At 47.5% G+C, this 27,846-nt stretch overlaps 12 protein-coding genes across 12 annotated transcripts; 9 read left to right on the top strand and 3 right to left on the bottom strand.

The window, feature by feature from the left end:
- Positions 1 to 31: 31 nt before the first annotated feature.
- N7479_000703 (GH92 family glycosyl hydrolase) lies at positions 32 to 2,986 on the top strand (the record flags this gene model as incomplete). Its single annotated transcript, XM_057248401.1, has 10 exons — positions 32 to 430; positions 504 to 650; positions 706 to 826; positions 878 to 1,393; positions 1,444 to 1,534; positions 1,588 to 2,129; positions 2,183 to 2,271; positions 2,325 to 2,395; positions 2,451 to 2,543; positions 2,605 to 2,986. 10 exons carry the CDS (start codon positions 32 to 34, stop codon positions 2,984 to 2,986), a joined length of 2,451 nt encoding a protein of 816 aa, XP_057112833.1.
- Positions 2,987 to 3,612: 626 nt separating this feature from the next.
- On the top strand, positions 3,613 to 3,936 carry N7479_000702 (uncharacterized protein; the record flags this gene model as incomplete). The annotated part of the gene is made up of 1 exon (XM_057248400.1): positions 3,613 to 3,936. One exon carries the CDS (start codon positions 3,613 to 3,615, stop codon positions 3,934 to 3,936), a length of 324 nt encoding a protein of 107 aa, XP_057112832.1.
- A 1,301-nt stretch (positions 3,937 to 5,237) lies between these two features.
- Positions 5,238 to 5,759, bottom strand: N7479_000701 (uncharacterized protein; the record flags this gene model as incomplete). Its single annotated transcript, XM_057248399.1, has 1 exon — positions 5,238 to 5,759. One exon carries the CDS (start codon positions 5,757 to 5,759, stop codon positions 5,238 to 5,240), a length of 522 nt encoding a protein of 173 aa, XP_057112831.1.
- A 1,417-nt stretch (positions 5,760 to 7,176) lies between these two features.
- N7479_000700 (uncharacterized protein) lies at positions 7,177 to 8,680 on the bottom strand (the record flags this gene model as incomplete). The annotated part of the gene is made up of 3 exons (XM_057248398.1): positions 7,177 to 8,281; positions 8,341 to 8,453; positions 8,519 to 8,680. 3 exons carry the CDS (start codon positions 8,678 to 8,680, stop codon positions 7,177 to 7,179), a joined length of 1,380 nt encoding a protein of 459 aa, XP_057112830.1.
- A 1,439-nt stretch (positions 8,681 to 10,119) lies between these two features.
- Positions 10,120 to 10,878, top strand: N7479_000699 (uncharacterized protein; the record flags this gene model as incomplete). The annotated part of the gene is made up of 2 exons (XM_057248397.1): positions 10,120 to 10,549; positions 10,607 to 10,878. The coding sequence occupies 2 exons, from the start codon at positions 10,120 to 10,122 to the stop codon at positions 10,876 to 10,878; spliced, it is 702 nt and encodes a 233-aa protein (XP_057112829.1).
- A 513-nt stretch (positions 10,879 to 11,391) lies between these two features.
- N7479_000698 (uncharacterized protein) lies at positions 11,392 to 11,914 on the top strand (the record flags this gene model as incomplete). The annotated part of the gene is made up of 3 exons (XM_057248396.1): positions 11,392 to 11,397; positions 11,447 to 11,485; positions 11,543 to 11,914. The coding sequence occupies 3 exons, from the start codon at positions 11,392 to 11,394 to the stop codon at positions 11,912 to 11,914; spliced, it is 417 nt and encodes a 138-aa protein (XP_057112828.1).
- A 250-nt stretch (positions 11,915 to 12,164) lies between these two features.
- On the top strand, positions 12,165 to 12,659 carry N7479_000697 (uncharacterized protein; the record flags this gene model as incomplete). The annotated part of the gene is made up of 1 exon (XM_057248395.1): positions 12,165 to 12,659. The coding sequence occupies one exon, from the start codon at positions 12,165 to 12,167 to the stop codon at positions 12,657 to 12,659; it is 495 nt and encodes a 164-aa protein (XP_057112827.1).
- Positions 12,660 to 13,897: 1,238 nt separating this feature from the next.
- Positions 13,898 to 14,242, top strand: N7479_000696 (uncharacterized protein; the record flags this gene model as incomplete). Its single annotated transcript, XM_057248394.1, has 1 exon — positions 13,898 to 14,242. One exon carries the CDS (start codon positions 13,898 to 13,900, stop codon positions 14,240 to 14,242), a length of 345 nt encoding a protein of 114 aa, XP_057112826.1.
- A 1,346-nt stretch (positions 14,243 to 15,588) lies between these two features.
- On the bottom strand, positions 15,589 to 16,428 carry N7479_000695 (uncharacterized protein; the record flags this gene model as incomplete). The annotated part of the gene is made up of 1 exon (XM_057248393.1): positions 15,589 to 16,428. The coding sequence occupies one exon, from the start codon at positions 16,426 to 16,428 to the stop codon at positions 15,589 to 15,591; it is 840 nt and encodes a 279-aa protein (XP_057112825.1).
- Positions 16,429 to 17,031: 603 nt separating this feature from the next.
- Positions 17,032 to 20,777, top strand: N7479_000694 (CHAT domain-containing tetratricopeptide repeat protein; the record flags this gene model as incomplete). The annotated part of the gene is made up of 2 exons (XM_057248392.1): positions 17,032 to 17,491; positions 17,548 to 20,777. 2 exons carry the CDS (start codon positions 17,032 to 17,034, stop codon positions 20,775 to 20,777), a joined length of 3,690 nt encoding a protein of 1,229 aa, XP_057112824.1.
- Positions 20,778 to 21,649: 872 nt separating this feature from the next.
- Positions 21,650 to 22,803, top strand: N7479_000693 (glycoside hydrolase family 16 protein; the record flags this gene model as incomplete). The annotated part of the gene is made up of 2 exons (XM_057248391.1): positions 21,650 to 22,449; positions 22,503 to 22,803. The coding sequence occupies 2 exons, from the start codon at positions 21,650 to 21,652 to the stop codon at positions 22,801 to 22,803; spliced, it is 1,101 nt and encodes a 366-aa protein (XP_057112823.1).
- Positions 22,804 to 24,121: 1,318 nt separating this feature from the next.
- Positions 24,122 to 27,697, top strand: N7479_000692 (bifunctional cytochrome P450/NADPH--P450 reductase; the record flags this gene model as incomplete). Its single annotated transcript, XM_057248390.1, has 4 exons — positions 24,122 to 24,239; positions 24,322 to 24,567; positions 24,646 to 25,086; positions 25,146 to 27,697. The coding sequence occupies 4 exons, from the start codon at positions 24,122 to 24,124 to the stop codon at positions 27,695 to 27,697; spliced, it is 3,357 nt and encodes a 1,118-aa protein (XP_057112822.1).
- Positions 27,698 to 27,846: the final 149 nt, after the last annotated feature.

The raw sequence follows: 27,846 nt of genomic DNA, 5'->3' as shown, positions 1-27,846 counted from the left end.
TTTAATTTGAATCGCAAATATACAGTACACCATGCATCTGCGGCCTACACTGCCCTTGGTTCCAGGAGTATTATTCCTCTACGCCATATCCGCAATAGCAACGCAGGTAGATCTCTCACAGTATGTGAATCCGCTGATCGGCTCGGAAGGCCCTGATCCTGGAACAGCTTTCGGAGGAGGCGATATATTCGTGGGGGGTGCACTACCATTCGGTGTGGTCAAGGTTGGAATTGACTCGACTGCTGCAAATTGGAGCACTGCCACTCTGAATGGCGGATGGACCCCCGATGGGAATGTCACGGGTATAAGTATGATGCATGAGAGTGGAACTGGTGGAGCGCCAAAGTATGGGCTAGTCTCACAGATGCCGCTGACGTCTGTGGATTCACCGGTCAACGTGCTTGATAATTTGACTTACAGTCAGCCGAGGGTATGTGGTTTCTTTTTGTTTTTTTTGCAGTTAGAGTTGATTACGGTGACAAGAGGAACTGACCTGGAAATAGGTGGGTGAAGATACTGCCAAAGTGGGCTATTTCAAGACTCATTTGGAGAATGGAATCACGGTAGAATTGTCGGCGTCGCGCCATGCTGGCATCATGGAATATTCTTTTCCTGATGGGGAGAAATATATCCTTGTAGATGTTTCCCATGTATGTTGATTTGGATTTTCTATTCGAGCAGTACTTACTTGGCTGATGCCGATAGTATTTACCCGGTAACCCTGGAAAGGCAAATGGCCAATTCTTTGCTGGAGGTGAGATTCAGATGGAAGCCGATGGCAAGGCATACAGTGGGTATGGGACGTATGTTGGAGGTTGGAATAACGGTGAGTTCTACGCTCACTTACACACGGCGGTACCTTATTAGATAATGCCAGGTGCTCCATTCACTGTCTACTTCTACGGAGAATTCTCCAAGTCCCCAGACAATTCCCAGACATTCTCTGGCGCGAACACAGATCATATGCCACGCTATCAGAATCTAGCCAACGGCGGGATAAGTGAGCCAACATACAAAAACACATCCAGCAAAGTAACATCCGGACCAATGAACAACCGGATCGGATTGCTGTTGAGCTGGAACCATGGCCCTGCCTCACATATCAGCTCGCGCGTCGGTATCTCGTTCATATCCACTGACCGGGCCCGCTCATATATACAAACAGAAATTCCCTCGTGGAATCTGGGCGACACAGTAGCCGCTGCTGTGAAGGAGTGGAATAAAGATGTTTTCAATAAGATTCAAGTGCCACTGGATGACTCTGCCAACTTGACTCATGTTAGGTTGTTGTACAGCTCTTTGTATTTCATCCATTTGATGCCTTCCGACCGAGCAGAGGAGAACCCTTTGTGGGAATCGGCGGAGCCTTACTGGGATGACTTTTACACAATGTGTGGGTAGGCTCATTACAATTCCGACGGCGATTTCTGACTGATGATTTAGGGGACATCTTCCGCTGTACGGTCAGCTTCTACCATATTTTCCAGCCCGAATACTACGAGTCAATGATACGAGCCTTGATTGATATCTGGAAGTAAGGATATAAGAATGGCAGTAATTTATCTCTCACTAATTTCAATTTTTCAGACACTCGGGATACTTGCCAGAAGGGCGTTCGGGAAACTGGAACGGGCTAGTCCAAGGCGGCTCTGATGCAGACAACGTGCTAGCAGATGCCTATGTCAAAGGCTTAAGGGGCGCAATCAACTGGACAGAGGGCTATGAAGCCATGAAAAAGGACGCGGAAGTAACGCCGTACAATACATTTGACCCAACAGACTTTACAGCAAGCACGAAAGAAGGCCGTGGTGCGCTCAATGATTGGAAGGAACTTGGATACGTGTCACAAGATCGGAACACGCGCTGCATATCACGCACAGTTGAATACAGCCTCAATGATTTTGCAGTCAGTCAGGTCGCCGCTGGAGAAATGCCCAGTGACCAGGAGAAGTATCTCAACCGATCAGCCGGATGGCAAAATATCTGGAATCCAGATGTGAAGAGCTTAGACTTCACTGGATTTCTGGCACCTCGCTTCTCCAATGGGTCTTTCAATAACAGCGGATATGATCCGCTCTACTGCTATAAGTGTGAGTGGCAGGATTATACTTATGAGGGTACTCCATGGGGTCAGTCCTATAACCTATTCCACTTTGAAACACAACTAATATCACTCTGTTAGAATACTCTTTCGTCATTCCCCACGATGTGAAGACTCTCATAAAATTTATGGGAGGACCCAAGACCTTCGAATCACGACTGGACCTGATGGTAAGCCAGAATGATAACCCGACAGGAGGAATCAGCTACTGACTCAACTCTAGTTTAAACCAAACATGTCTGTTCAAAGCCTTGGTGTAAATGGCGCCGGCATTGACACATTGATGAATATTGGGTACGTACTGGAGAAACCACTAGCAAAGCAAAAGCACTGATTACTCGTAATGTAGCAACGAACCCGATTTCGCTACGCCATATCTTTACAACTACATCAATAATCAAGCCAAGAGTGTTTACCAGTCACGTAGCCTGGCTACCCAATAGTTAGCCTACTTTTCTCCCCTACCGTCTAGACTCATGCTGACAACCCATTCGCATGCACAGTTTCAAGGATGCTGCCTACGGAATCCCTGGAAACAGCGATGCTGGCGCTATGAACTCCTGGCTCCTATGGCAAATGCTCGGGATCTATCCGATTGTCACGCAGCCTGTATATCTTCTCTCATCACCGTGGTTCCCAGATCTCAACATGACGATCAATGGAAATAAGACGCTGCGCATCTCCGCATCTGGTCTAGAGAAAGGGTACTATGTCCAGAGTGTTAAGATAAATGACGAGCCATGGAAAAAGAACTGGTTCAAACACGATGATGTTATGACGAATGGCGGCACGATTGAATTTGAGCTTGGGGATAATGCGAAGGCATGGGAGACCGGGGAGGTTCCGCCTTCTCCTGGACATGTCCGATTTGATAATGATTATTAGGTCTTCGGGCATGTTAGAATAGACTGGATAGCCTTTTTTCTTTTTCATATTTGAGCCCGTCTGAGATAAGTCGCAAATTATCTGGGACAGATTACACTATGCAAATATACAACCGAGTACAGTGGTAACTCATTTGGTCCCTCGGACAATTTCCAAGGACGTTTCCACCACGTGGTCTGAATCGCCTGTTATATTCCTTCCCCGCATGCTGAACAAGAAATTTCATTGTGTGAGATGCATACATGCGTGAATCTCAGTCTTGGCTCAGACTCGCTAAGCTCCAGGGCTGCCCAGTGCTCATCACGTGCTCGACCAGGTCGACCTAATGAGCGCTCAGCGAATGCTCACTGATTGATTGACTGCTTCCAACCTTGGAAGGTTACTTAAGTGCTGATCACCGATTACCTAGTACTCTATACTGAGAAGCCGATCCCCACATTTTCCGCATTTTTCTTATTTGCTTTGAAGACAACACTACTAGCACATATATAGTGGTGTTACCCCTCTTTTCAAGCCCATTCTACTCCGTACTGAACTACACACTACCTACCATTATCGCCATCATCTCCATAAACCAGCATCTGCTCCAGCCATCTGCGTCTTCACCTGCTGTCTGCATATTCACTATGAGATACGGTATTGCTATGGGTGCAGTAGCAGTAACTATGAGAGCTACTGGTGCTAGTGCTGATAATATTTTGGAGGTGATTGGCATTTCGGAGCGTGCCGTTGACAAAATATATAAAAGAGCGCTTAGAAGAGGCTTCGACCCGGATTCATATCCCTTGGACATTTCCGAGGCTATGGTAGTTGATGCACACCGCTCTGGTCGTCATGGGCGCGAAGCTAAGCTAGCTTGGCATCTTAAACACCGAGGCTGGACTTTGAAAGACTGGAAGAATGTGACTTGGACCAATGAGACTTCTGCCATTTTGATTCACCGACGCTGAGGATACCAAAGCTTTCAGGATTTGTTCGAAGTTGTATTCGAAAATGGCGGGAAAGCTCGAAATTTATGGTTTGGGGGAGCGTTTCTTATGATACGGAGGGTCTATGCCACTATTGGCTTCCAGAGACTATCGAAAAGAAAGCATCTAAAGCTGTGATTGAAGGGTGGAATTCTGCACTTGAACCGGAGGTTGTTCCAAAAAGTTTACGCGCAGTCATTTTTGATGATAGTAATCTAGTCCTAATATACTCCATAGTCGGACTGTTTTCAACTGCTTTTTTTTTCACTCTGATTCAATTTAATTAAATACACGTATGCAGTACTACTACTACTAGTAGTCGTACATAGTTACCTCTTCTCACTCCTACCATCACTTCTCGCCATGCCCCATACTCCATGACACGATCTTCTAGTCTCTTTTTTTTCGCCAAAGATAAAACGCACGAGAGTGCGATGACACAGATAGAGACGGCGAAGTACTTCCACACAGGGTGGCGTAGGATAAAAGCTTTCGGTCATCGTACATTATGGGAATATATATTCCGACAACACTCCAATAAAACCTCAAAACAAAGTTTCGTAATTTCTACATCAGAATTCTTCATCCTTTCGGCCTTTTTCTAAGATTGTGTAGAGAGTGTATTCAGTAATGAGCCCAGCAAAATGAGATTGTTCAAGAGAAGCGCTGCAAAAATTTGGAAGAAAGTTGTTATATTTTTTTTGGCACTCATACAGACGAAGACGCTATCCAACAGAAAGATAAGAGAACACCGAATACTAAGAAGATGTGCCAAGTTTTTGATATTTGGATGAAGGACCTGCAATTATATGTGAGAAGTTCTCTATGGATTACTCACTTGTTACATAGATTCGTCGAAATATATGGAATCGAGAGCTAAAACAGGGGCCAGGCTGTGAAATTCCAGACCATATGTTGTACAGATGACTTGCTGATCTGCATCGCGTGCCTCTGATAATACGCAATATTTACTTGTAGCGGAACTCCAGTATCCAATTACTTCATTCTCAAGCCGATGAGACAAATAGGCACACAAACTCAATTCGAGAACATCATTTCGACCCTGTGGTCTCTTTGCTATGCAATAACTACAGTAGGTCAACATTAACCTCCCCGCCATTCTTTCTGATAGTCAAGACAAAACCATACATCAAACCTATCACGGCTTAAATATCCCAATGGTATGGGCTCTCGCTGATTTCGTGCTGCGTATGAGCATGCGCCTTGATGAACCTGCGACTAGTGAGTAAAAATGTTATCTTTGATGCTTTTACAGTAGGAACTCACGCCTGCTTTTCCTCTCCTTCAACCATTGCATCATAGACCCGGCCAATTTCACTATCGGCGGGAATCTGATAGACGGTGGCACCATCCACATATCCATGCGAAACGACCTTATCGTGCTCGCAAGGTTCATGATCAACCGTTTCACCGTAGTGAAATATTTTGTTGGCCCATGGAAGTGAGATAAGTGGCACTGGCGGAATGATCATAACACCGGTTATCATTTCCACCTCGGTGGTCAGACATTTAAATGGTCCGACTGAACCTATCATTTGGCCGCATGGATTGTCTTCCAGGGTCGAAAACACCCTCATAGTTGCACCAGTGGTTGATGTATCCGCTAACATACGAGCAGCGTCATAGAGACGTTTAGGGTTGTGCGATGTGCCGCATAGGTTCCCGCCAACATTGACCACATCAAAAGAACCCCGAGAACATCCACCCCCGTCTCCGTAGAATAGAAGGGCTGTGTAGGCATTGCACAGTGGCAACAGGAAGAAAAGTAGTGACGGAAAGTACATATTATAAGGGAGATCACAAACGATATTCAAGGTTCTCTTAGAATACTGGAAAGAGAGGTTTTTGGCAACGATCGAGAGAATCAAGGCAACTAGACGTTTTATACACTCCGCTCTACTGGGCGATTAAAATTGCCCTGCCATTAATTAAGGCGTAAAGAAGGGGCTCCGCTAGCCAAAGTAGATTGAAATTTCTACCATTTCTGACTTGATGTGGCTAAGCTGAAGCTGGCGGTCATAATATTCGCTTAGAATTACCTCTAGAGAACTGTAAGAGCTCTCTCGATGCTTCCAAAAGCATATCTGACTACTATCACAAGTGTGATAGCAGACACAGACTGCGCAATGGCGCAGCATTCCTGTTTAGGTGGGTCGTAGCAGTTCCATGCGCCCAGGTGGGTGACTCCGGGCAATGAATGCCGGATGAAAACCAGCAAATCGGTTAATCTGACCGTTCATTCTCTCTTGATCCTTATCCGACGAGCTTTATCTGACCCAATTCTCAGAGATACCATCCGTGATGTGGAAGCTGAGGCTGCGAAAGGGTAGCTGAATAGAACATCCATGATAGAACCACAGAATATGCACGGCCAATCACAAATATCACGATTTTAACTATAACGATGAAGCAGCCAGCCATAAACATACTTTTTCTTTGAGACAGTCTAGACTGATTACTCCACAGTGCAAAAGATAAATTGTACTACATAGTTTGTCAAGAAGGATCAAGCTAGTGAGACACTAGTGTGTGCTCAGTACCTACAGCGGTGGGCGTGCCAAAAATACGCGTAACCATAGTCGAAAGTATAAATGGGCTTTCCTACCAATATGTCCACGGCGTCGGCTGTTCCTACCCAGCTTTCATCAGTGTCAACTGGGCTGAAGCTGAATGTTTTAGCTCGGCTGTGGGTTTCCGGGGTTTGGATGAATTATCTATCACACATTGGTTGCTCCAGATACTCTAGCGATCCTTCTAGCTCTAAGATCTTGTATCATGTATTTCTAAGGATCTACTAGTTGGCTCTTCTCGCCGAGTATGGCAATACACAAATTTCAAGGCAAAACCAGAGTATAATGAGATGGAACTTTAAATCTTGAATTGGTTGGAAGACTACTTGAGTGTTGGCCTTCTGAAACTATGTATTTCACTTCGCTACCCATGTCTGATCTGGAATGGTCCCCAAAAGGGCTCTGTACTGATCAAGTGGAATGCCGTAAATTGACATGGCGGCATCGCAATTCTCACACGGATGTCGATAAACACCTCCACCTTGTCCTTTGGTTGTACCCACAGTGGCAGTTGTAAAGGGATTCAGATGCTCTGGTCCAATGGAGCGTACTTCCATCGCAACACCCTTCACTCCTGACATGGGTGCCTGCTCATCCTTACCCGGCCACCATTTGCCTCTTTTTAGATATGTCAGCCCAAGAGCCCAATAAGTAGATTTTGCAAGGAGGTTTCAACGTACAGGATGCAACTGAAGCAGTATGTTTCTGCACAACGACCCCAGACGGAGCAGTTGGGCGTCAATATGTCCAATTCCACGTCCCACAACAAATGATCAATTTCTTTGGTTATAGCTCCGACAGCGGTGGACCAGAATGATTCCATTGCAATTTTCTTTGCAACCAGATATTTATCTGTCGCAGGCTCTGGTTTTTGATTCGCGAGATCAAATCCATCATTCGCAGAAGCTCGTTTTGGGAAAAGCTTCGGGATGATTGTGAGCTCTAGGAAGTCATTGAGCAAGAATCGCAGCTGGGAGCGGTATTCCTTCTCGTAGTAGGTACTGTTGAACCGACCCTGGATAGCAGCCACTAGTGAAACTTCGATCTTCTCCTTGAACTCAACTATAGCGTATAAGCTCCGTCGCTCAATTTCTTCGGCGGGGCCTGGAGTGAGCGCCATTTGGAGAACTTTGATCGTTTCAAAAGCTATGGTCGCACTTTGATTAAATGTTTTGTTGCCAACAAGTCTGATGTATAGATCACCACATAGCTGGTTGAGGAATAGAGGAGCCAGCCTGGTAAATGGAGAGAACGGGTCAGGCGACTTTAGGGTCCGGTTCATCAGTCTTCTTCTCCACGAATCTAGAAGTACTTGCTGTTTGTCGGTAAGACTCCGACCAGGTCCGACACTTTTTGCTCTGACAGCGAATGTGCTTCCAAACATATATCGATTGTAATCACGATCGCCTCGCTCAGTATACATGATGCAAGCCATCATCGGTACCCCAGTCAATCGTTCTTTGTATTTCAAAGGTTTTGATCCAGCATCTTCTGAGCTATCAATGAACCCCAAATAAAGGCATTTGCTCAGAAGGATCAGCATGGGCAGATAGTAATCATTCCATGTCGGATTCGGTGGTGGAATTGCAACTGAAAATAGGTATGCCAAGGCAGAGGGGGCATCCACCAATTCCAGTTCCTGAACAGGGCTGCTTGCGCCAAATTTGACATTCAGAGGATCTGCATCACGTTCCTGGCCAGCAATTTCCTTATCACGGACTCGCAGTACAGTTCCACTATTTTTTTTGTTAACAAGACAACCCCTCAATTTTAGGCTATTTCCTGGGTCACATACTCTCCTGGAAAGAATGTTTGAAGTACCTCTTTTGCAGAGTCTTTGAAGGGCCCGAATATATGCTCTAAGGCTTCAGGGGCAGAGTCTCGAAGTAAATCAATCCATTTTTTGAACTGATCCCATAGAAATGTTAGTTTCGACTCAATTCCAACAGGTAGCATTTCAATTTCCATCTTACCTTTCCAATGCTCCGCCGAATACTCTTCAAGTCTGGCTTCTTGAGGGCAGAGATACCACCGTTTGAATCAGAAACTGGCCCATATTGCTCATCAACGATGGTCTCCCTCTTCAAGGTTCCGCCGAATGCTTCAAATTGGGTCCAATCAATTGTGGTAGCCATAGTGCAGATTCTGGAAAGATCAACAAGTGTATACCGGGATTTTCACAACTCAAATAGCCGTACAGGAATAAATAGTCCAAAGCAGAAAAGGCTAGGATCGGTATAGGTTGCGTGTTTCGGTAGGACTTAGGTTTGAAAGAATTTATGTTGAAATGTCCGACTGTTGAAACCCGCCGGCTCGACTATGGAATTAAATTTCATTAGATGGGTTCTAAGATTAACAGCGCTGGTGATCCTGAAAGGAGCAATCAGACCGATCGCTAGTGATTCCTTCCAGCTAAAAAAAAAAAAGAAATTGAATTGAAACACTTGTTTGTCCTGTGTCGCTAATTTTTACCAGCTCGAATAGCCGAACTTTGTCATTAACCCACGCATACACCGCTTGATGGGCCTCATTGATGTGGAAGGCCCAGACTCGAGTCGCAAACTTCAACATATTTCAGTGTCCAAAGATTCAGCTCCCTTATGTGATGAGATATGCCATGTCTATTGGACTAGATGAGAGCTGATTGTTAGTTTGTTTTGAGGCAGTTCATTATTTTGGAAATTCTGACCGACGATAGTATACGAAGTAAAACATTCTACCCGAGGTGTGGCCTGGACATCCCAAAGACTAGATCACTCACAGATAGCTTAGGGTGAGAATATAGATCATGAATGGGTTGAAAGCAGAATCACATCACATACAAAACTTGAATATTCAGCAGGGGGTGTGTAGGTGCATGGTGGAGAGCGGCACTATAATGGGGCCGCTTCGATCAATTGGCTGGACCCCCTGTGATATACCCCACATATCCCCGCAACTGTTGCTTATTTAACGTCCATCGAGAACACCTGATAAGCACCCGATAAGCCCTAGCTTATTCTCCAGCCAGCCACCCAAGGGCTATTTTACCAATACCTAGTGAAATTTACTCGGCTGTTTTGTCTATCACTTAAATTTACACCTGAACTTTCCTGGCTAATGTGAATATCTTGGTTTTTTAGCGCATTATACTGGAAGGTTCCATGTTTCGGTATCACCGAGAGGCGCTTTTTCTGACTTCAACCATCGAGACCAAAGGATTCATGCCAACATCCTTTGGAGTCGACTACCCATCAGGAAACCTAATTCCGGTGATAGTGGCTGAAAATTATCGCTAGGTCTCACACGAAGGTTGAAGGGTAACCTCACATGAGACAGGAAATGGGAACGATAAGGGAAAAGAAGAGAGAGATCGAGCTGTACAACTGTTCTAGACTATACGGCGATTCTGCCGTGAGCGATGCCACATATTACCTGTGAGCAGCAGTTGAAGCCGAGTGAGAGCGTGATGAAAGGTATATAAGGCTGCAGTCTTCGCCCTCATTGAGTTCTATATCAACACTTTCTCTCACAGTTCCAAGTTTGTGATCAATATTCATCCACTACCCAACGCTTTTTGCAAATTCTCTTCAAGATGACGTCTGCAATCTACGAAATCACCCTCCGAAACCGATCTGGCTCTGCCCAGAACTACGTTATTTTCAACGAAGCACCGAAAATCAACGATGTCGTCAGTTCGGACATCTGGTTGAACGTGTTCCAGAGAAAAATGGTTCCGAACAACGGCGCCGCTGTTTTTGAATTCAGCACGGAGTACACTGCTGTTTGCGGTGCCGCCGACAAAGCTCCAAAGAATGGAGTCACCGTGACTGTCGGAGAGCCGAGGACTGTCACCCTTGGTACTGCCGAAAACAGTGGCAAGCTCAAGACACCTGGTAGCTCGTTCCTTGTGAAAATCGTTGATGGGTTCCCCGTCTTTAGCGAGGACCACATTCAACCTGGTGGCAAAATCAATGCCTTTGAAATTCGCACTGGTGATATCAAAAATTCCGATGCGGTCAATGGTGAGATCTGATTTAATCCTTTCCAGCCTCTCAATTGATATTAATTGTCTTTATTAGGAAACTGGATGATCGGTCTGGGCAGCGGTGGCCTTGATGGCACCGGTCTTGGTGGACCTGCAGCAACATTCAAGCCCCAGGGTCACAAGTCCTACCAGATTGAACCTGTCAAGAAATATTGGATTTCAACCGCCGACTACAAGCAAGGTTCCATGATCAAGGTCGCCGCTGTTGCTGACAAGGCAACATTGGTTGACTTCAGCAAGCGGGCCTCTCGCAGCATTGTCCTAGAGCATGGCGAGTACGGCGAAATCACCCCTCAGGACGAGTAAAGCTGTGGTAGCACGCAGACTTTGCATATGTAGTGGGAATGACTCGTATGTCAGCCTGGTCGGAATGTGATAGTGTGATGGATGAGATGAGGGCACGGGGATTAAATGTAGATAGGCAACTCCATTGGTTAATAACTCAATCAATAGACCGCTGTCTGTTTATTTATGAATAATACGTGCATCAATAATAATAACAGTAGAACAGACCTGTAGCCACTTCTAGTGGATTAAATACATCATGAAATAATCAGTTGAAAGGAAAAAAGTAGGTTGACACTTTATGACTCTGACTAAACCTCTTCGGCTTTTCTTGAGATATTGCCCCACCTCGAGGGAATCTATGAGGTATACTTATGGCAAAGTATCATTGGCCCCTCGTCTGTAGTTACCAATTCAACTTGACCCTCAGACATTTATAAAGTGGCGAGCACCCCCTCTCATCATCACCCTTTTCTCATCCTTTCATATTCCGATCCATCTTCTCATATACGTTAGCACACATCACCACTAAACATGCCTGTTAGTCTTCCCTCTTTTACTGAGTGGCCATTTGCTTATTCATGAATAGGAAATTCAAAGTGGACCAGGTGACAATGTTGAAGTCAATGTATGTCCACACTCGAGTTGATGCATGATGTTTGCTAAATCAAAAATGTCTCCATAGCCCATCGGGGAGCCTCGCAAAAAGACCATCCCAAGTGTACTCTCTCTTGGCTCCAGATTCTTTGAATATTACTCCTGGAGCAACAAGCCTGCGGACTTCCCCCTTGATTCGCACTTCGACCCCGATAGGCCCAATATCGGCGACGAGTTTAGTCTGAGTGGTCTTCAGCCAGTGATCAAGAAGAAGGATGAAGATCTCTTTCTGCTGAAAGATGCCAATGATGACTTTTACAAGTGGCACCTGGGGGATGGATCGATGTTTTACTTGGAAACTAAAGAGAAGGATCCGATGAAGGTGGCGATGATGGTGATGGAAGGAATTCCTGAGGCCAAGTGGATACCAATTTATGATCCAGACACTTTTCCAAAATAGTTGGTGATAGGTAGTAATCAATGCAGCGAGCTACGTGCGGTTTTGACTCTAGCTGAAGACTCAGCCACTTTTTGCAAACTGCGCTAACTAATGCTCAATGCAGTGTCAGACTGTTTGGTGCGTCTCGAGTATTGGAAACTACAGCCGAGAGCCACTCACGTGGCACCTGCTCAATGATAACCACATTCTAGTCACATCCAAATCTAATCTCGTTTAAACCCATTCTTCTTCTTTCTTACAGCATTTAGCCATGGATCCCAAATATAGTGTTACAATCTGCAATCAGTCAGGGGTGACTCAAACCTATGTTGTCTTCTCTGGACCCCCCACCATCAACCCAGCACCACATCTCGTCCAGACGAACGTGATGTTTGTTCTCCGCGAAGTCGCTGGCGACGGAGGCCAAGCTTACTTTACTATGCCTAGCACATCCCTCTTCGCAATATGTGGTACCTTCGATGGGCGAAGTAAACATGACTCGTTACAGTTCGAAGTGTTGGATAGCGTGCCCGTGAAATTGGGTACCCGAGCGGACGATGGAACACTGATATACGGAACAACATGCGCTATGGTTGTACCTCATTCCTCGCCAATGTTTTCGGAGACATCTCCAACAACCCCTTCAGGGGGTCTGGGTTCATTCTGCGTTAGAACGAAAAAGGATTTCACTGCCAAGCAGGCAGTTGCAGGTGAGCAGTCGTTCCGCATATTCTTTGAAAAAGGCCCTGCCCATCAAGACATGTAGGGCACGGTGTTGATTTTCTGTTCGGCGAGCGCAGGTCGATTTGTGGTTGGATTAAGTGTTTCTGCTACATTGATCGAAGACATCGGTCCATCAGTTCTATGCACACCTCTTCCGAATGAACGGTACACAATCACACCGAGCAGTAAGCTGTACATCGCGGCTGCAAAAGACATGAGTAGTCGAGATCCGATCACGGAAAAGCTCAAGGAACAGGCTTGTGAGATCGACTTTAGCAGGCTGGAATCCTCCAGTGTCTTGCTAGTACACAATAGCTCCAACGAGATTCATGTCCAAGTGAGGTCACACCTCTGAACCAGGCAAAACAGATGATAATATAGCATTCTATGGTGCTACTTAACCGCTGTTTTAACAGCCGAGCTGTCGCTTCCACGTAATTCATTCATTGTTATGACATGGGAGAGCCTGCCTGTGAATACTATTTTACCACCAACCATGAGCCCCAGCGTGGGGCTTGTAGGGTGCTGCTCCGCCTACGAAGTATTTTGCTTTACAAAGTACATTAATGCACACTCACATGTAAGTCCTAGGCAGGTGCATGTTGGTTTGCTGCAAGGCAAGGTATTCCACGCAGGTCGGTAGGATCCTCAATTGACAGGATCTAACCTGAAATTACGAGGACAATGAAAGTAAGCAGCCAATAATGGCACTAGACAAGGGTTCCTTGAATCGAATTCCAAGTTTGTGCTATATGAAAGGGAAGATCGCTGCTCTTTCAAGCCGCCAAGCCCGATGTCCACTTGACGTCAGAAGCGGGATAAGAGGAGGCTGGGGTGCGCAATCAAGAGAGCAGAGGGGAGGGGTATTTGTGAGATTGGGGTCCAATTTTAATAAAATGTGAGGCTTCAGCTCTAGGTTTTCTTTCTTCTTTCTCATCTGTTGTCTGGGTGATTTCGTCTCAATCATCTATACTTTTTTTGGGTGCTGGAGTCAAGACAAGATCGCATCGAGACCCACTATTCTGCATTCTGCATTCTGCATACAATTGCCAGCCACCAGGAATCGAAATTTCAGTTCCCCGATATCAGATCAAAAGCATTGCTAAATAGAGAGTCCACACGGTGCAGTTATGGTGAGGGCATATCCATTTGACGTTGTCGACCCCTCTTCCGTGGCTCACTCAGCCAACACCCGCGCGGGCCGAACAACGAACCACGGATCGCATATTCTGGAACATCTAAAAGCTAATAATTCTGCTTCTTCAGGCTCCTCTCAATTACATGCTCGAGCCCCGGCAGTCGAGCGGCGATAACTGCCCAAGCACAATAAGTGGCGGCGCAATCGCGGGTATCGTGATCGGCTCGATCGCAGGCACCCTCCTCATCCTCTGGCTTTGGCGCATATTCCGACTCCCCGGTGCGTGGAGCGGCGGTGATACATCTGACGTCAGCTACCGGGCTCCAGTTATTCGCAGCAGTACGAGTACCCGTGGACGGAAAAAGCGCCGTCGGTCTGGAGCGTACGGCGACTACGTCGAAAAGCCAACTACTGTACGCAGTGTACGCCGGTATAGGGATCGCGATGATTTACGCCGACCGGCCAAGGTTTACATGACAGAAGTGTGAATTATTGCCAGTGGAGATTACACATAAGAAATGTGAAATTGCTGGAGTGGATGAATCGGTATTTATAGCCATGGGTCTTGAACGGATCAATACGCGACTGGACATGTTTGACGGAGCCAAGCTTAATTATGAGACATGACATATGTATGGAGTATGACTGCGAGTTTTTACGAATTGACGAGAAATGATTTTTGACATGAATTGCCTGGTCTGTGCATTTTATGATTCATGATTTTGGATTTGAAATCCTAGCTAGACGTAAACAACTTTAGTTCAGATCCCATTGAATGGTCAAGAACAATATGACTTAGTCGGTAGAATGCACACCGCACATGTGGTTATGTCTACATGATCAATTGGACAACTCGCTGACGGGTACCTGAGTAGGAGTACTGAGGGACTGCCTTGATCCGGACCAAGAGGACTTGGCTGTGTGTCACCACCGGGCTGTGGCGTTGGATCGATCAGAATTCCCTCATCCCCTGAGCCGGGATAGCCGAGTCCATCGAAGGTCACCGTACAAGAAACACTGCACCTGTCATTTCGCTGACTCGACGAATAACAGGGTACAAGTGTATGATTCATTAAGCCAGTATCGTTCGTTCGTTAGGAAAGCGCGTTAATAAGTGGGCGTCCAGGCAAGTAAGACAGGGGAATGGGCCCACAGGGAAAAAGAATAGAAAAAGAAAGAAAAAAGAAAAACTTGGATTAGAAATCCCCACTTATTGACTGGGGGGCAGACTTGGCTTTTTGGTGGCTCTGTTATTGGACCTCCCCTCCTGAGCGGAACTTCTTTCAAATTTAGCTCAGTACTTGGCAGGTCCCAGGAACTGTAGAAATTTGGAAATTCTACTCCGCACTCCATATGTTATTATTGTTGCCTTTTGTTATTGATTTTCAAAATGATGTGTTCAAGGGGCACATGCATGATGATCTGTACGGAGTCCAATGTTGGAGATACTACCCCGTGGCGATTGTTATCAATTGAGACTTTGATCTTCATTGCAGTGATTTTCCCTCGAGTGGCCTAGGCTTGAGGTAAAAGCTAGTCTTATCCTGCATTATTTGAGCCAAGGGATCTATGCAGATAAAACAGTGTTGAATCACATACAATACGTCCTGTAACTGGTTTTACCACCCACGCTCTTCGATTGTTTCTTGAGCCCTATTTGCCAAGACACACTAGTCTATATTAATGTTTTTCCGGAGTATTCCTATCAGACCTGTATTGTTTCGTACCCAGAATAACCAGAGGCGGGGTGTATTCACTTGTATTAGATACGTCGGGATGTAGGTAACGATCTATATAGCATGCTAGATGTGCGATCGGTAGACCAAGATCACGATCATATGTCGACACCAATATTCGAAAAGATGATTTCCTCCGATCCTGCTATATACTTGTCACGGTCACCTTCAAGTAACAGATCATCATCCAGTTCGACCTCTACCATGTCTTCCATGTCACTCTGAAGGTAACGAGGGCGGTCATATCTCTCCCATCTTGCGTCTTTAGATAGCGTTGCAGTGTCGACGCTTTTGCTTGACAGAAACCGGAAACGGACCTTGCGATATTGCACCGCGATGATTTGCTCGCCTTGGGCCACAAAGTGCCGTTGCAAGTCTTCCGCGCGCCCATTAGACCCGGCTAGTCTAGGATCAGGTAGCTCACTAAATGGGACAGCAACTCCTGATGCGGCTAATGCGCTAGAAAGTGGAATGGCCAGATTTCCGTCCAAAAGCTTCTGTTCCCGTGCTTGCTCCGCAATTCGAGCATCTAACACAGTGTGGTAGCCAACCACAATGTATATATCCTCTCCCTCGTCGATCGTACGCTCAATCCACTTCCGGACATCTTTCAATTTGACAATATCACGGAACCACTCTCCATTATTGTCTAAATAGTAGGTCTTCACTTGTTTGGTAGTGACGTGGATCGAGGCATTCGTACGGCTTGACACGGTGGAGGAGAGGAAGGCGGTAAGCTCAGAACCAAATCTACGTTGGGTTCTAAGAGAGTCGGCGCCGTCGTACTGGGTTGCAACTTTCTCAATAATGCTGAAACTATTCTCTGATTTTGGGTCATGGTAATATCGGTGAGGCTCATCGATATTGGTGACGAAGCGTCCTAGCTTGATAGCGGACGGTGATAGGAAGAATTGCGGGAGGAGAACGCTACTACGCATTTTGAAGTAAATCGGATATTTGGAGGAGTATGAAAATGATGAATCAAATTGTGTGGCCTGCGGGGAAATATGAGGAGAGAATAGGGACGTGGCAGATGTCAAGTTGCGAGATACGGGATCAGCCGCGCTATGACCCATGAGGCTGAATGCCCTCGTCAGATGAATGAGGAGAAGACCTCGGCGAGGTGATCCTAGTATACTAACAGGTAATTCAGGCCACTCTTGATGATTGTCCCAATCTTGTAGGGCTGTTACATAGCCTCGCATACCAGCTCCAAAGGAGCGATTCTCAGAGCGACCACGCTCTTGGGCTCTTTCTTTGTTTTTCTTGCCCTTTTTTCTTGTTTGGAGCATGGGAACTAGTACTATGTATTAGCACACTTTAGCCCCCACCCAGCTGCGGCAGGGCCGCCTCCAACTATCAGCCTGCTGACGTGTCTGCCTGCAAACCAGTTGTCTATCAGTCAGCCTAAGATGTACACCATGAATCACTGGGGGTTATATTTGGGTAAAGTCCCTGCGTGAGCCCATGGCCCCTCGATCTCTCTATCTTCCAGCACCATTCAAGTGACTACAGCCAGATAATTCAACATTCTATCCAATATGGACTCGGCTTGGTTGGCTGATTTAGGCCTTTGCCTCGAACAGAAATACCTTCGCACAGGAAATTTCCAACATCTCTGCGATGCTGCTGCAATTTTCTCGGCAGCGGTCTCCAATACAACCGAAGATGACCCCTTTTATTCGGACTATCATGATTCCATGGAGAGGAATTATGAAGCTTTAATTGAGATCAAATCCGCCCAGCAAGATCTTGTACAGAAGTTTTCGATGAGCCGCAAGATTTTAGAAGCCCACGAGGCAGTTAAATCCCTTGAAACAGTAGAGGCCATGTGGGAAGCTGCGATGCGTGACGAAACCTCCCCCGGTGAGGAAGCCGAAGCCAGTGACGCTGTTGGCACCAATAATCAGACCAACGAGCCTCCTCTATGGGCCATCCTGAATAGTATGAGTATGGCTTATTATGAGACATACAGGGAGATGGCAGGGATAGAGGATTCAGGTGGGTTGTTACTCTTCCTATGTTCCAAAGAGCTTTCTCACACCACAAACTGTCAGACAACGATTCTGATGACGAGTTCGAAAATCAATCTGAAGAAGGTCAAGCTGAAGAGAGCAACCCTGAAGAGAATGAACCTGAAGAGAGTGGTTCTGAAGGGGGTGATTCTGAACAAAGAGAACAGATGGAATTATTGGACAAGGCAATCGAGGCGTCGCACGAGGCAATACGGGGATCCCGCGAGGCAGGCCAGACCACTCTTGATGGCTATCCAATTCTTGGCGCAATGTTAACGCACCTTGGACATATGCTAGAGAGGCGATATGACGAAACAGGCCAGGTGGAAGACCTCGATGAGTCAATCCAGTCATCTCGGCAGGCATTACAGAACACTCCCGATGACCACATATACTTTGCGACGTTTCTAGACAAACTTAAAACCCGGCTCACATGTCGATACGAAAGAACACGACAGATAGAAGATCTCGACGAGTTGGTTTGGGTGTTTCGCCAGAAGGTCCAGATCGCTCCTGATGACTCTCCCGGACCATTGCTCAACCTTGGAGGTATGCTCACACGGCGATATGACCAGACAGGACAAGAGGAGGACCTCCATGAGGCAATTCGGCTATCCCGCCAGGCTATCAAGATCACTTCCGATGACGACCCCTTTTTCGCAGCGGCTTTAGGTAGCCTTAGCGGCCAGCTCAGCCGTCTATACAGATTTTCAGGTCAGATAGAGGACCTCGAAGAGTCGATCGAGATATCTCGCCAAGCAATTCAAGCCACGCCTAATGATGATGGCAATATTGGGACTCCATTGAATAATCTCGGAATCGCGCTTGGACATCGATACGACCGGACGGGGAATATGGAAGACCTCGATGAGGCAATTCAAGTGTACATCCAGGCAGTTGAGCTTGTTCCCGATGATCTTCCCACTCTTACAACCTTTTTTACAAACCTTGGCCTCAATCTTGGACGTCGATACGAACAAACAGGGCAGATGGAAGACCTTGAGCAGGCGATTCGCATTTTTCTCCGGGCAGTCGAGCTCACACCAGAGAATGATCCCGGTTTTGCGGCGGTGTTAAATAACCTCGGAATTAACTTCGCTCGTCTATACAACCGAACAGCCGTCCCAAAGTTTCTTGACGAGGCTATCAGGGTCTCTCGACAGGCGATTCAGCTTACTCCCGATAATTATCAAAACAATATAGGGGAGTCTAGCAATCTTGCATTACTACTCAACAATCGATACGAACGGTTAGGTCGGCCAGAAGATCTCGAAGAAGCAATCCAACTATCTCGCCGGGGTTTTCAGGCTACTCCTATTGACCACGCTGACCACGCCAGACTGTCAACTAATCTTGGAATCATTCTCAGACATCAATATGAAAAATCTGGAGACAAAGGAGACCTTGAAGAGGCCAGTCGAATGTCTGGGCAAGCAATTCAGGGTGCTCCCGACGACCATCCTAATATTATAATGGCCCTCTATAACCACGGAGTTACGCTCGAATATCAATACAGAGAGACGAAGCAAATAGAGTTTCTTAAGGAGGCAACTCGAGTGGCTCAGCAGGCTTTTCAAATTACAGCAGCACGGCCGTTAGCCCGCTCCAAAGCTGCTATTTTAGCTGCTAACCTCCTACTCGAGCAAGGAGATCATCAAAGCGGCTATACACTATCTGCGCAGGCTATTGACCTTCTCCAGCTTGTTCATACAAGGTCTGTAGCAATACAAGATCGGCAATGGATCGTCGCACACTTCTTTAGCCTAGCAACGTTGGGATGTTCCTTTTCTATTCAAGCTAAACAGCCCCTTTTCAATGCTTTACGACTTTTAGAGAATGGACGTGGTGTTATTCTCAGCCTGCTTATGGATGACCGGAGCGATACAACCAAACTAAGGGAGGCCTATCCCGATTTGTGTGCACTTTACGAAACTCTCCGCGTCCAAGTGAATACGCCTTCCGAGGGAGAGGGACCTATAGGCCAAGAAGAGGGTAAATGGAGATATACAAAACAACCCAAGGCTATTGGGAAGCTTGAAAAATGCATACAGGATATACGAAAACTTCCAGGCTTTGGCGCCTTTCAACAGGGTCTCACCAAGGAGCAAATTCAAGATACTTCTACAGAAGGCAGTATCATCGTGGTCAATGTCTCCAAACTACGGAGTGACGCTATCATTGTTTTATCAACTGGGATAAGCTCTGTCCCTCTTCCTCGATTTGACGCCGCTCAAGCGCAGACTTGGATTGACAAGAAGCTAACTCAGGCGAAGCCCAGCGAACGTGGTAGGAAGAATAGAGAATACCGCAAGTTCTTAGCTTGGCTCTGGTACGAGTGCGTAAAGCCTATTCTGACTCGACTTGGCTATACTGTTCAATCCTCCCCCGAAAGTCTACCCAGAGTCTGGTGGATTGGAACTGGAATTGCCAGTTCCTTTCCATTTCACGCTGCAAGCGATTTCTCTGCAGGACCGACGGAAAACACATTCTGTCGTGTTTTATCTTCGTATACCATCTCAATCAAGGCACTTATACACTCTAGAGAGCGGGCACCTATCTCTTCGTTCTCTGATGCACGCCCTCGGAAGCTGCTTATGGTCACGATGGGAAACACACCCGGCGCTGATGACTTGCCTGGGGCAGTGTCCGAAAAGTCTACTGTTTTGAAAACACTTGGTTCTTCTGTCCAGGCGAAAATTCTCGACCAACCAGACTCTGTAAGCGTCATACGCCAGATTCCTGAATGCAATATTGCCCATTTCGCCTGTCATGGAGTATCAGACTGGATGTACCCTTCCCAAAGTGGTCTTTTATTACAGACCGATTCACCCGGCTTTGAAACTCCAACCGACACCGAAACTCCAATTGACACTGAAACTTCACCCGATCCGGAATCCCCAGCACAGGATGTCTTGAGCTTTGAGAAACTTTGCGAAAGCAACCCTACGCAAGGGGAAATTGCATACCTTTCTGCCTGCTCTACTGCAGAGAATAATATATTTCCTTTGATGGACGAGATGCTCCACGTTGTGAGTGGATTTCAGGTTGCTGGATTCAGACATGTCATTGGAACTTTATGGCCATCTGGTGACGAGGTCTGTGTTGAGGTTGCGGGGGCGTTTTACGCTGAGCTTTGTCGGAGCGGTACTTTGCAATACACTGACAGAGACATCGCAATCGCACTTCACAAAGCGGCCTCGGCGCTTGCCATGAGTGAGGAGTATCAAAGACGGCCGTTGCATTGGGCGCAGTACGTTCATTATGGTGCATGAGCATGAGCCACTCGGGAAGAGAGACACTAGCTTCTCGTGGCTGGTTGAGTCCATGGGTCTTACCGTAGTATATGTAGAGACTAGGCTTTTCGACCAGAATGTCGCAGAACGTTTATCCAGTAGTTGTGGTAGTTACTACATGTAGTATGCACTATAATGGCCACTGTATACAATGACGATACATGTATTGTGAGTAAGATACGGTATAGGTAATTTTGCAGGAATATTGATATTCCGAGTCTATTCCTAATATGGTATAATATATCTTGGCATTGGGGTTCAAATACCGATTTCACGTATTATAATATTACAGAACCTGGAGTATGCACATGTGTGTTTGGAAAGTATTGTACCCCTGTTCGATGCTTATCAGGGTTCTCTGCGATCAGCCAATCGGTGGGTAATTCACAGCCAATCAGGATCGTCCGTCTCAAACTAGTTTGAGTAGAAAACACTGGGCAAATCCCAAAGAGGCTTAGCTTAAGGCACAAGACCCCTGGGGATGGCTCAAAGAAATTAGTGTACACCAAAATGGAACTCCCCCTAACCTAGAGTGGCTAGTCAACTCGACCATAGTCTCTGCAGCTTTCCCCTTACACTTTAAAAAAAAAAAAATACCCAAAACACCAGCCTATAATATGCTGAGTCCACTCTGCGTCTAAATTGGCCTGTCGTGGCGGATTTCCCCTTCTCTTGATGTTCTCTTTCTCACACTCTTACGATCTTGCTGGACATACACTCATTACCGTGCACTCGCACATCCACTCTTTATCGAATCTCGAGTCTCTCGAGTTTCTCGAGTCTTTTGTGTCCATTCCCTTTTTTTTGGACAGTGTAACAGCACCCTGAGCAATCGTTTATATACATCAACCATGTTTTTCTCTCGCATTGCCATTCTAGCGGCTTTGGCTAGCTATGCCACCGCTCAAACCTCAACTGAGTGTGACCCGACGAAGAAGGATTGTCCTGCAGATCCGGCCTTCGGCACCGAACACACATGGGACTTCAACACGACCTTGGACGAAAAGCTGTGGAACATGGCCACCGGCACCTACGATTACGAAGACGATGGAGCTAAGTTCACCCTCTCCAAGGAGGGAGAGTCTACTCTTCTTCAGTCCAACTTCTATATCTTCTTCGGAGTCGTCGAAGCCCACGTCAAGATGGCCAAGGGCGGAGGCCTGGTCAGCAGTGTGGTCTTGGAATCCGACGATCTCGATGAGATCGATTGGGAATGGGTAGGATACAACACTAGCCAGGTGCAGTCCAACTTCTTTGGCAAGGGTAACGATACTACCTTCGATCGCGGTGGATTCCACGACGTGCCGAACGCAGACACAGAGTTCCACAACTACACCACATACTGGGACCAGGATAGACTTCAGTGGTGGATTGACGGCCAGATGGTTCGCGAACTCCTATATACCGACCCGAAAGCATTGTACGGCGAAAACTACCCGCAGACCCCCTGCCGTGTGCAATTCAGTCTCTGGCCCGCTGGTCAGAAGAGTGCGGCAAAGGGTACTATCGAGTGGGCTGGTGGTCTTGTCGACTGGAATGCTGCCCCGTTCAGTATGACTCTTGGCAAGCTGCGTGTTAAGGATTTCCACTCTGGCAAGGAGTACAGCTACGGAGACCGCACAGGTTCCTGGCAGAGCATCAAGGTGTTAGAGTAAGTGCGCCCAGATTGGAATCACCCGGAATATTAATAATGACATGTAACAGAGGAAACTCGACCGCACTGGAAGAACTGAACAAGCCCGAGGAAAAGTCTCTGTCCGAGAAGTGGGATGATCTCGGCCAGGGAGCCCACATTGGAATCTACATTGGTGCTGCCGTTGCTGCCGCGATTGCCATCGCAGCCTTCCTCTTCTTCTGCCTGCGCCAGCGCCGCAAGGGCCGTCTCGAGAACGCCCTGGGCAACAACCCGACTCCTCTTAGCCGTGATGAGATGCAGAATTTCCAGAGGGACTGGAGACAGAGCGAGTGGAAGCAGCACAATGGTTACCAGCAGGTCAGCAACTAGCCGGCTTGTCATGTACAGACACCAGCAACCCGACGAAATTGCTTTCCAACCTCCATAATGAATAGCTCTGTGATTCCTTTTTTGCTTTTCTTCGCGCCGTGCCTGGTCTTACAGATTGCCGCCATGACGACATCAATTCTAGGCATTTGTGATCGCCGACGGAGTCGGAATAACGTCCCTTTTCCTTTCGTCCCGGCTTTCCGGCTTTCCGTATTTTTGTTTTATACATCGTCCTCTCTGTGTCTTGCGTATACGCAGAGCCACTCGCTCTGTTCCCCATTTTGTTGATATCCCTTGTTTGATCTTCGGATCACAATTCCTTTCGTTGGCGTTCAGGCCACCTTTTGCTTCATTTGCAATCTGATTCTCAATTTGTAAATATATCTTGCCATATAAAACGGGCTTCTTTGCCCTTTTTAATTCTCGATATGTTTAGGACTCAGAATACTCACGACTTTGGTGGAGCCCCTCGATGACAGCTCACCTTACAGGCGCTCGTATTCCTAGTGTATCACACTTGTCTTATGCGCCTCGGGTTCTCATGCAGGATGAATTCACAAACCTGCACATAACCTCGAGCAAGTTCCTGCACAAATACTCCTCACATTTTATAAGTTTAAACGTGCAATCGGACTCGGCGCAACTATGCCCCGCCCACTAATTAGGGTCCCGAAGAGGATATTCCCGCGAGGCGGACCTTCAAGCCCCTGTGGATATAGTGGGATATTGTGGATTCACACTAAGATTGAGCCGAGGTGCCCTACGGAGTACAAAGTACGTACATCATCGGGGTTCGCGTCAAATCGGACAGGCGGTAGAATTTAAAAATTGTGGCTGAAGATTATCGGCCTCTCCGATTGATACATGACCATCATGATTGGACTTCCACGCTCGTGGGGCCGTAGCATTCCAATCATGAAACAAATGAAATTTAATTTGTGCAAGTTTCATTTATGAAAGCTGTTGTCATTATACAATTCTAAAAAAAAAAAAGGGACCGAGGCTTAACACTCGGTGAGGTCACACTCTTTTCCTTATATATATATAAACGTTTAGAGTCCTCCTAACCTCATTGTTTTCATTCTTCTAAGCTTGTTTCATCGCATCATTACATGCAACTTCGAGGTACATTTTGATACAACTATTGTGTACCTTTCTTGGACCCCCACCTGGCATTACGCCGACCAGGTTTAAGAGTACAGGTTCTTCCAACCCCGCCATTACCACCTTGCACCAATTTGTGATTCATCTAATTTCAACACAACCCAATTATCCAAATCGATTCATCTCCTCAAGTGAAAGGAGTACATAATACACCATGACGACCAAGCAGGTCCCCATTCCGGGCCCAAGGGGCGTCCCGTTCTTGGGAAACATCTATGACATCGAGCCTGAGGTGCCAGTGAACAGCTTCGAGCTGATGGCCGATAATTATGGTATGGATCTAAACCGTGAATGACTCGGGGTGCGGACTGCGAATACATGGGCTAATATATCTCTGTGTCTATCACCTTCCAGGCCCAATCTATCGATTAACCACGTTTGGCAGAGCACGAGTATTCGTCAGCTCCCACGAGTTAGTAGACGAAGTCTGCGACGAGGAACGCTTCAGCAAAATGGTTTCCGCCGGTCTGCATGAGATCCGCAATGGTGTTCATGACGGTCTCTTCACAGCGAACTATCCTGGCGAAGAGAACTGGGCTATTGCGCATCGCGTTCTTGTTCCTGCGTTCGGTCCACTGATGATTCGCGGCATGTTTGATGGTGGGTACCCCTTTTATATCGCAAGAGACCTATATACCAGGCATGAAAGTAGTGAGGTTGGCTAATTTTTGCATCCAGAAATGTATGATATTGCCACCCAACTGGTTATGAAATGGGCTCGGATTGGCCCTACAGTTCCTATTCAGGTTACGGATGACTTCACACGCTTGACGCTGGATACCATCGCTCTTTGTGCTATGGGCACTCGCTTCAACTCGTTCTATCATGATGAAATGCACCCATTCGTTGAGGCAATGGTTGGTTTGCTGGCCGGGTCTGGAAATCGGGCTCTTCGGCCTGCTTTGTTTAACAGCCTGCCTACCTCGGAAAACAATAAGTACTGGAGTGATATCGAGTATTTGCGGAACCTAGCTCGGGAATTAGTGGATTCACGGAAGGAGAATCCTGTCGAGAAGAAGGATCTTCTCAATGCGCTTATCCTGGGCCGCGATCCGCAGACTGGTCGGGGCATGACAGATGATTCGATTGTAGACAACATGATCACATTCCTTATTGCTGGTAAGTGGACAACTCCTGGGACCGGCGTGTTATACCGGATCTAACTTGAAACTTTATAGGCCACGAGACCACCTCCGGCATGTTGTCGTTCCTGTTCTACTATCTCCTCAAGAGCCCGAGCGCATACAAGAAGGCTCAAGAGGAAGTCGACTGTGTGATCGGCAAACGCAAGATCACTGTTGATGACATGTCAAAGCTCCCATATATCACCGCCGTGATGCGCGAGACGTTGCGTCTGAAGCCCACAGCCCCGATGATCGCCCTCCACCCCCACCCCACCAAGAACCAGGAAGATCCTGTCACACTGGGAGGTGGTAAATATGTCCTTCAAAAGGACGAGACGATTGCACTTATGCTTGGAAAAATGCAGCGCGACCCGAAAGTCTACGGCCCCGACGCCGACGAGTTCAAGCCAGAGCGGATGCTTGATGAAAACTTCGAGAAGCTCCCCAAGAACGCATGGAAGCCATTTGGAAATGGCATGCGAGGCTGTATTGGACGGCCGTTTGCATGGCAGGAGGCTCTCATTGTGGTTGCGATTTTGCTGCAGAACTTCAACTTCCAGATGGACAACCCCAGCTACGACCTCCGCATCAAGCAGACACTTACCATCAAGCCCAAGGACTTCCATATGAAGGCTACCCTGAGAGAGGGGCTCGACCCTACGCTGCTCAGCACTACGCTCAGTGGCTCTGCTACCGCACCCACAGAGACTGGCGCCGGCAGCCGGGATCGCAAGCCCAAGGTCGCACCCGTGGATGGCAAGCTAAAGCCAATGCACGTCTTCTATGGCAGCAATACGGGAACTTGTGAGGCATTCGCCCGCAGGCTGGCTGACGATGCTACTGCATACGGTTACGCTGCGCAGACAAGTTCTTTGGATTCGGCCATGCAGAATATTCCCAAGAACGACCCTGTCGTCTTTATCTCAGCTTCATACGAAGGACAGCCTCCAGATAACGCGGCTCACTTCTTCCAGTGGCTCAGTGGGCTAAAGGACAATGAATTGGAAGGTGTCAACTACGCAGCGTTCGGCTGTGGTCATCATGATTGGTCGTCCACCTTCTACCGTGTCCCTAAGGCCATCGATCAACTAGCCAAGAACAATGGAGCTAACCAGCTCTGTGAGATTGGTCTCGCCGATGCAGCAAACTCAGACATGTTCACTGACTTTGATGGCTGGGGTGAGACCTCATTCTGGCCGGCCGTGATGGCCAAGTTCGGCGGAGCTAGCCCTGAAAACTCTCCCAAGCAGAAGTCTTCGTTGCAGGTCGAAGTGAGCTCGGGTATGCGTGCATCCACCCTGGGTCTCCAGCTGGAAGAAGGCTTCGTCATCGAGAACAAACTCCTTACACCACCCGGAGCCCCAGCCAAACGAATGGTCAAGTTCAAGCTACCGACAGACATGAGCTACCAGTGCGGTGATTACCTCGCAGTCCTACCCGTAAACCCAAGCGCAATCGTCCGTCGCGCAATCCGCCGCTTCGACCTCCCCTGGGACGCCGTAATTAAAATCCAGAAGCCCTCAGGCTCAACAGCGTCTCCCTCAATCCCCATTGACACCCCAATCTCAGCCTTCGAGCTCCTATCCACCTACATCGAACTCTCACAGCCTGCATCGAAGCGCGATCTCAACGTCCTAGCCGACGCCGCCATCTCAGACGCAGAGATCCAAGCCGAACTACGCTACATCGCCTCTAGCCCCAGCCGCTTCACCGAAGAAATCGTCAAGAAGCGCGTCAGCCCACTGGACCTGCTAACCCGTTATCCAACAATCAAGCTCCCGATTGGCGATTTCCTCGCAATGCTCCCACCAATGCGCGTGCGCCAATACTCCATCTCAGCATCACCGCTCCTCGACCCGTCCGAATGCTCAATAACCTTCAGCGTACTCAGCGCTCCCGCACTCGCCAACACCGTCCCAGAAGGCAGCGAAAGCATCGAGCAATACCTAGGCGTCGCATCGAACTATCTATCCGAGCTCCAAGCCGGCGAACGCGCACACATCACCGTCCGCCCCTCGCACTCAGGCTTCAAGCCGCCAATTGACCTCGAAACACCAATGATCATGGCCTGCGCGGGTAGCGGGCTCGCGCCATTCCGCGGCTTCGTCATGGACCGCGCGGAGAAAATCCGCGGCCGTCGCAGCTCGGCTGACTCAGATGAATTGCATGATAATGAGGCTTTCAAGCCTGCTAAGGTGGTGCTGTATATTGGCTGTCGCACAAAGGGTCAGGATGATATCCACGCTGATGAACTTGCGGAGTGGGCTGCGCTGGGCGCTGTCGATGTTCGCTGGGCATATAGTCGACCGGCTGATGGAAGCAAAGGGAAACATGTTCAGGATCTCATGCTTGATGACCGTGAAGAGCTGGTAAAGCTGTTTGATGAAGGTGCGAACATCTATGTTTGTGGTAGTACTGGTGTTGGTTCTGGTATTCGCGAGGCTTGCAAGGAGATGTATCTTGAGAAGCGGCGTGCGGTGCATGCTGAACTTAGGGAGAAGGGGGAGACTCCGGCTACTGCTGAGATTGAGGAGGATCAGGCTGCTGAGCAGTTCTTTGATAATTTGCGGACGAAGGAACGGTATGCTACTGATGTGTTTACTTAGGTCAGCAGTTTGGGTGTTGGGGCTGATCCTGTAGTATCATCATATGCTATTTACAAATTGCATCATCTCTTGTTATTTCACCGGACCATGGCCATGAATCCTAATGGCCTCATCAGCCTTATAGCCTGAATCCCAAGGCATTAGATTTC

Source organism: Penicillium vulpinum (genome assembly GCF_028829585.1).
Source record: "Penicillium vulpinum strain IBT 29486 chromosome Unknown utg000001l_segment0_segment0, whole genome shotgun sequence".
Taxonomy (NCBI): Eukaryota; Fungi; Ascomycota; class Eurotiomycetes; order Eurotiales; family Aspergillaceae; genus Penicillium; species Penicillium vulpinum.
The sequence above is the reverse complement of the archived record's forward strand: the minus strand, read 5'-3'. Positions and strand labels throughout refer to the sequence as shown.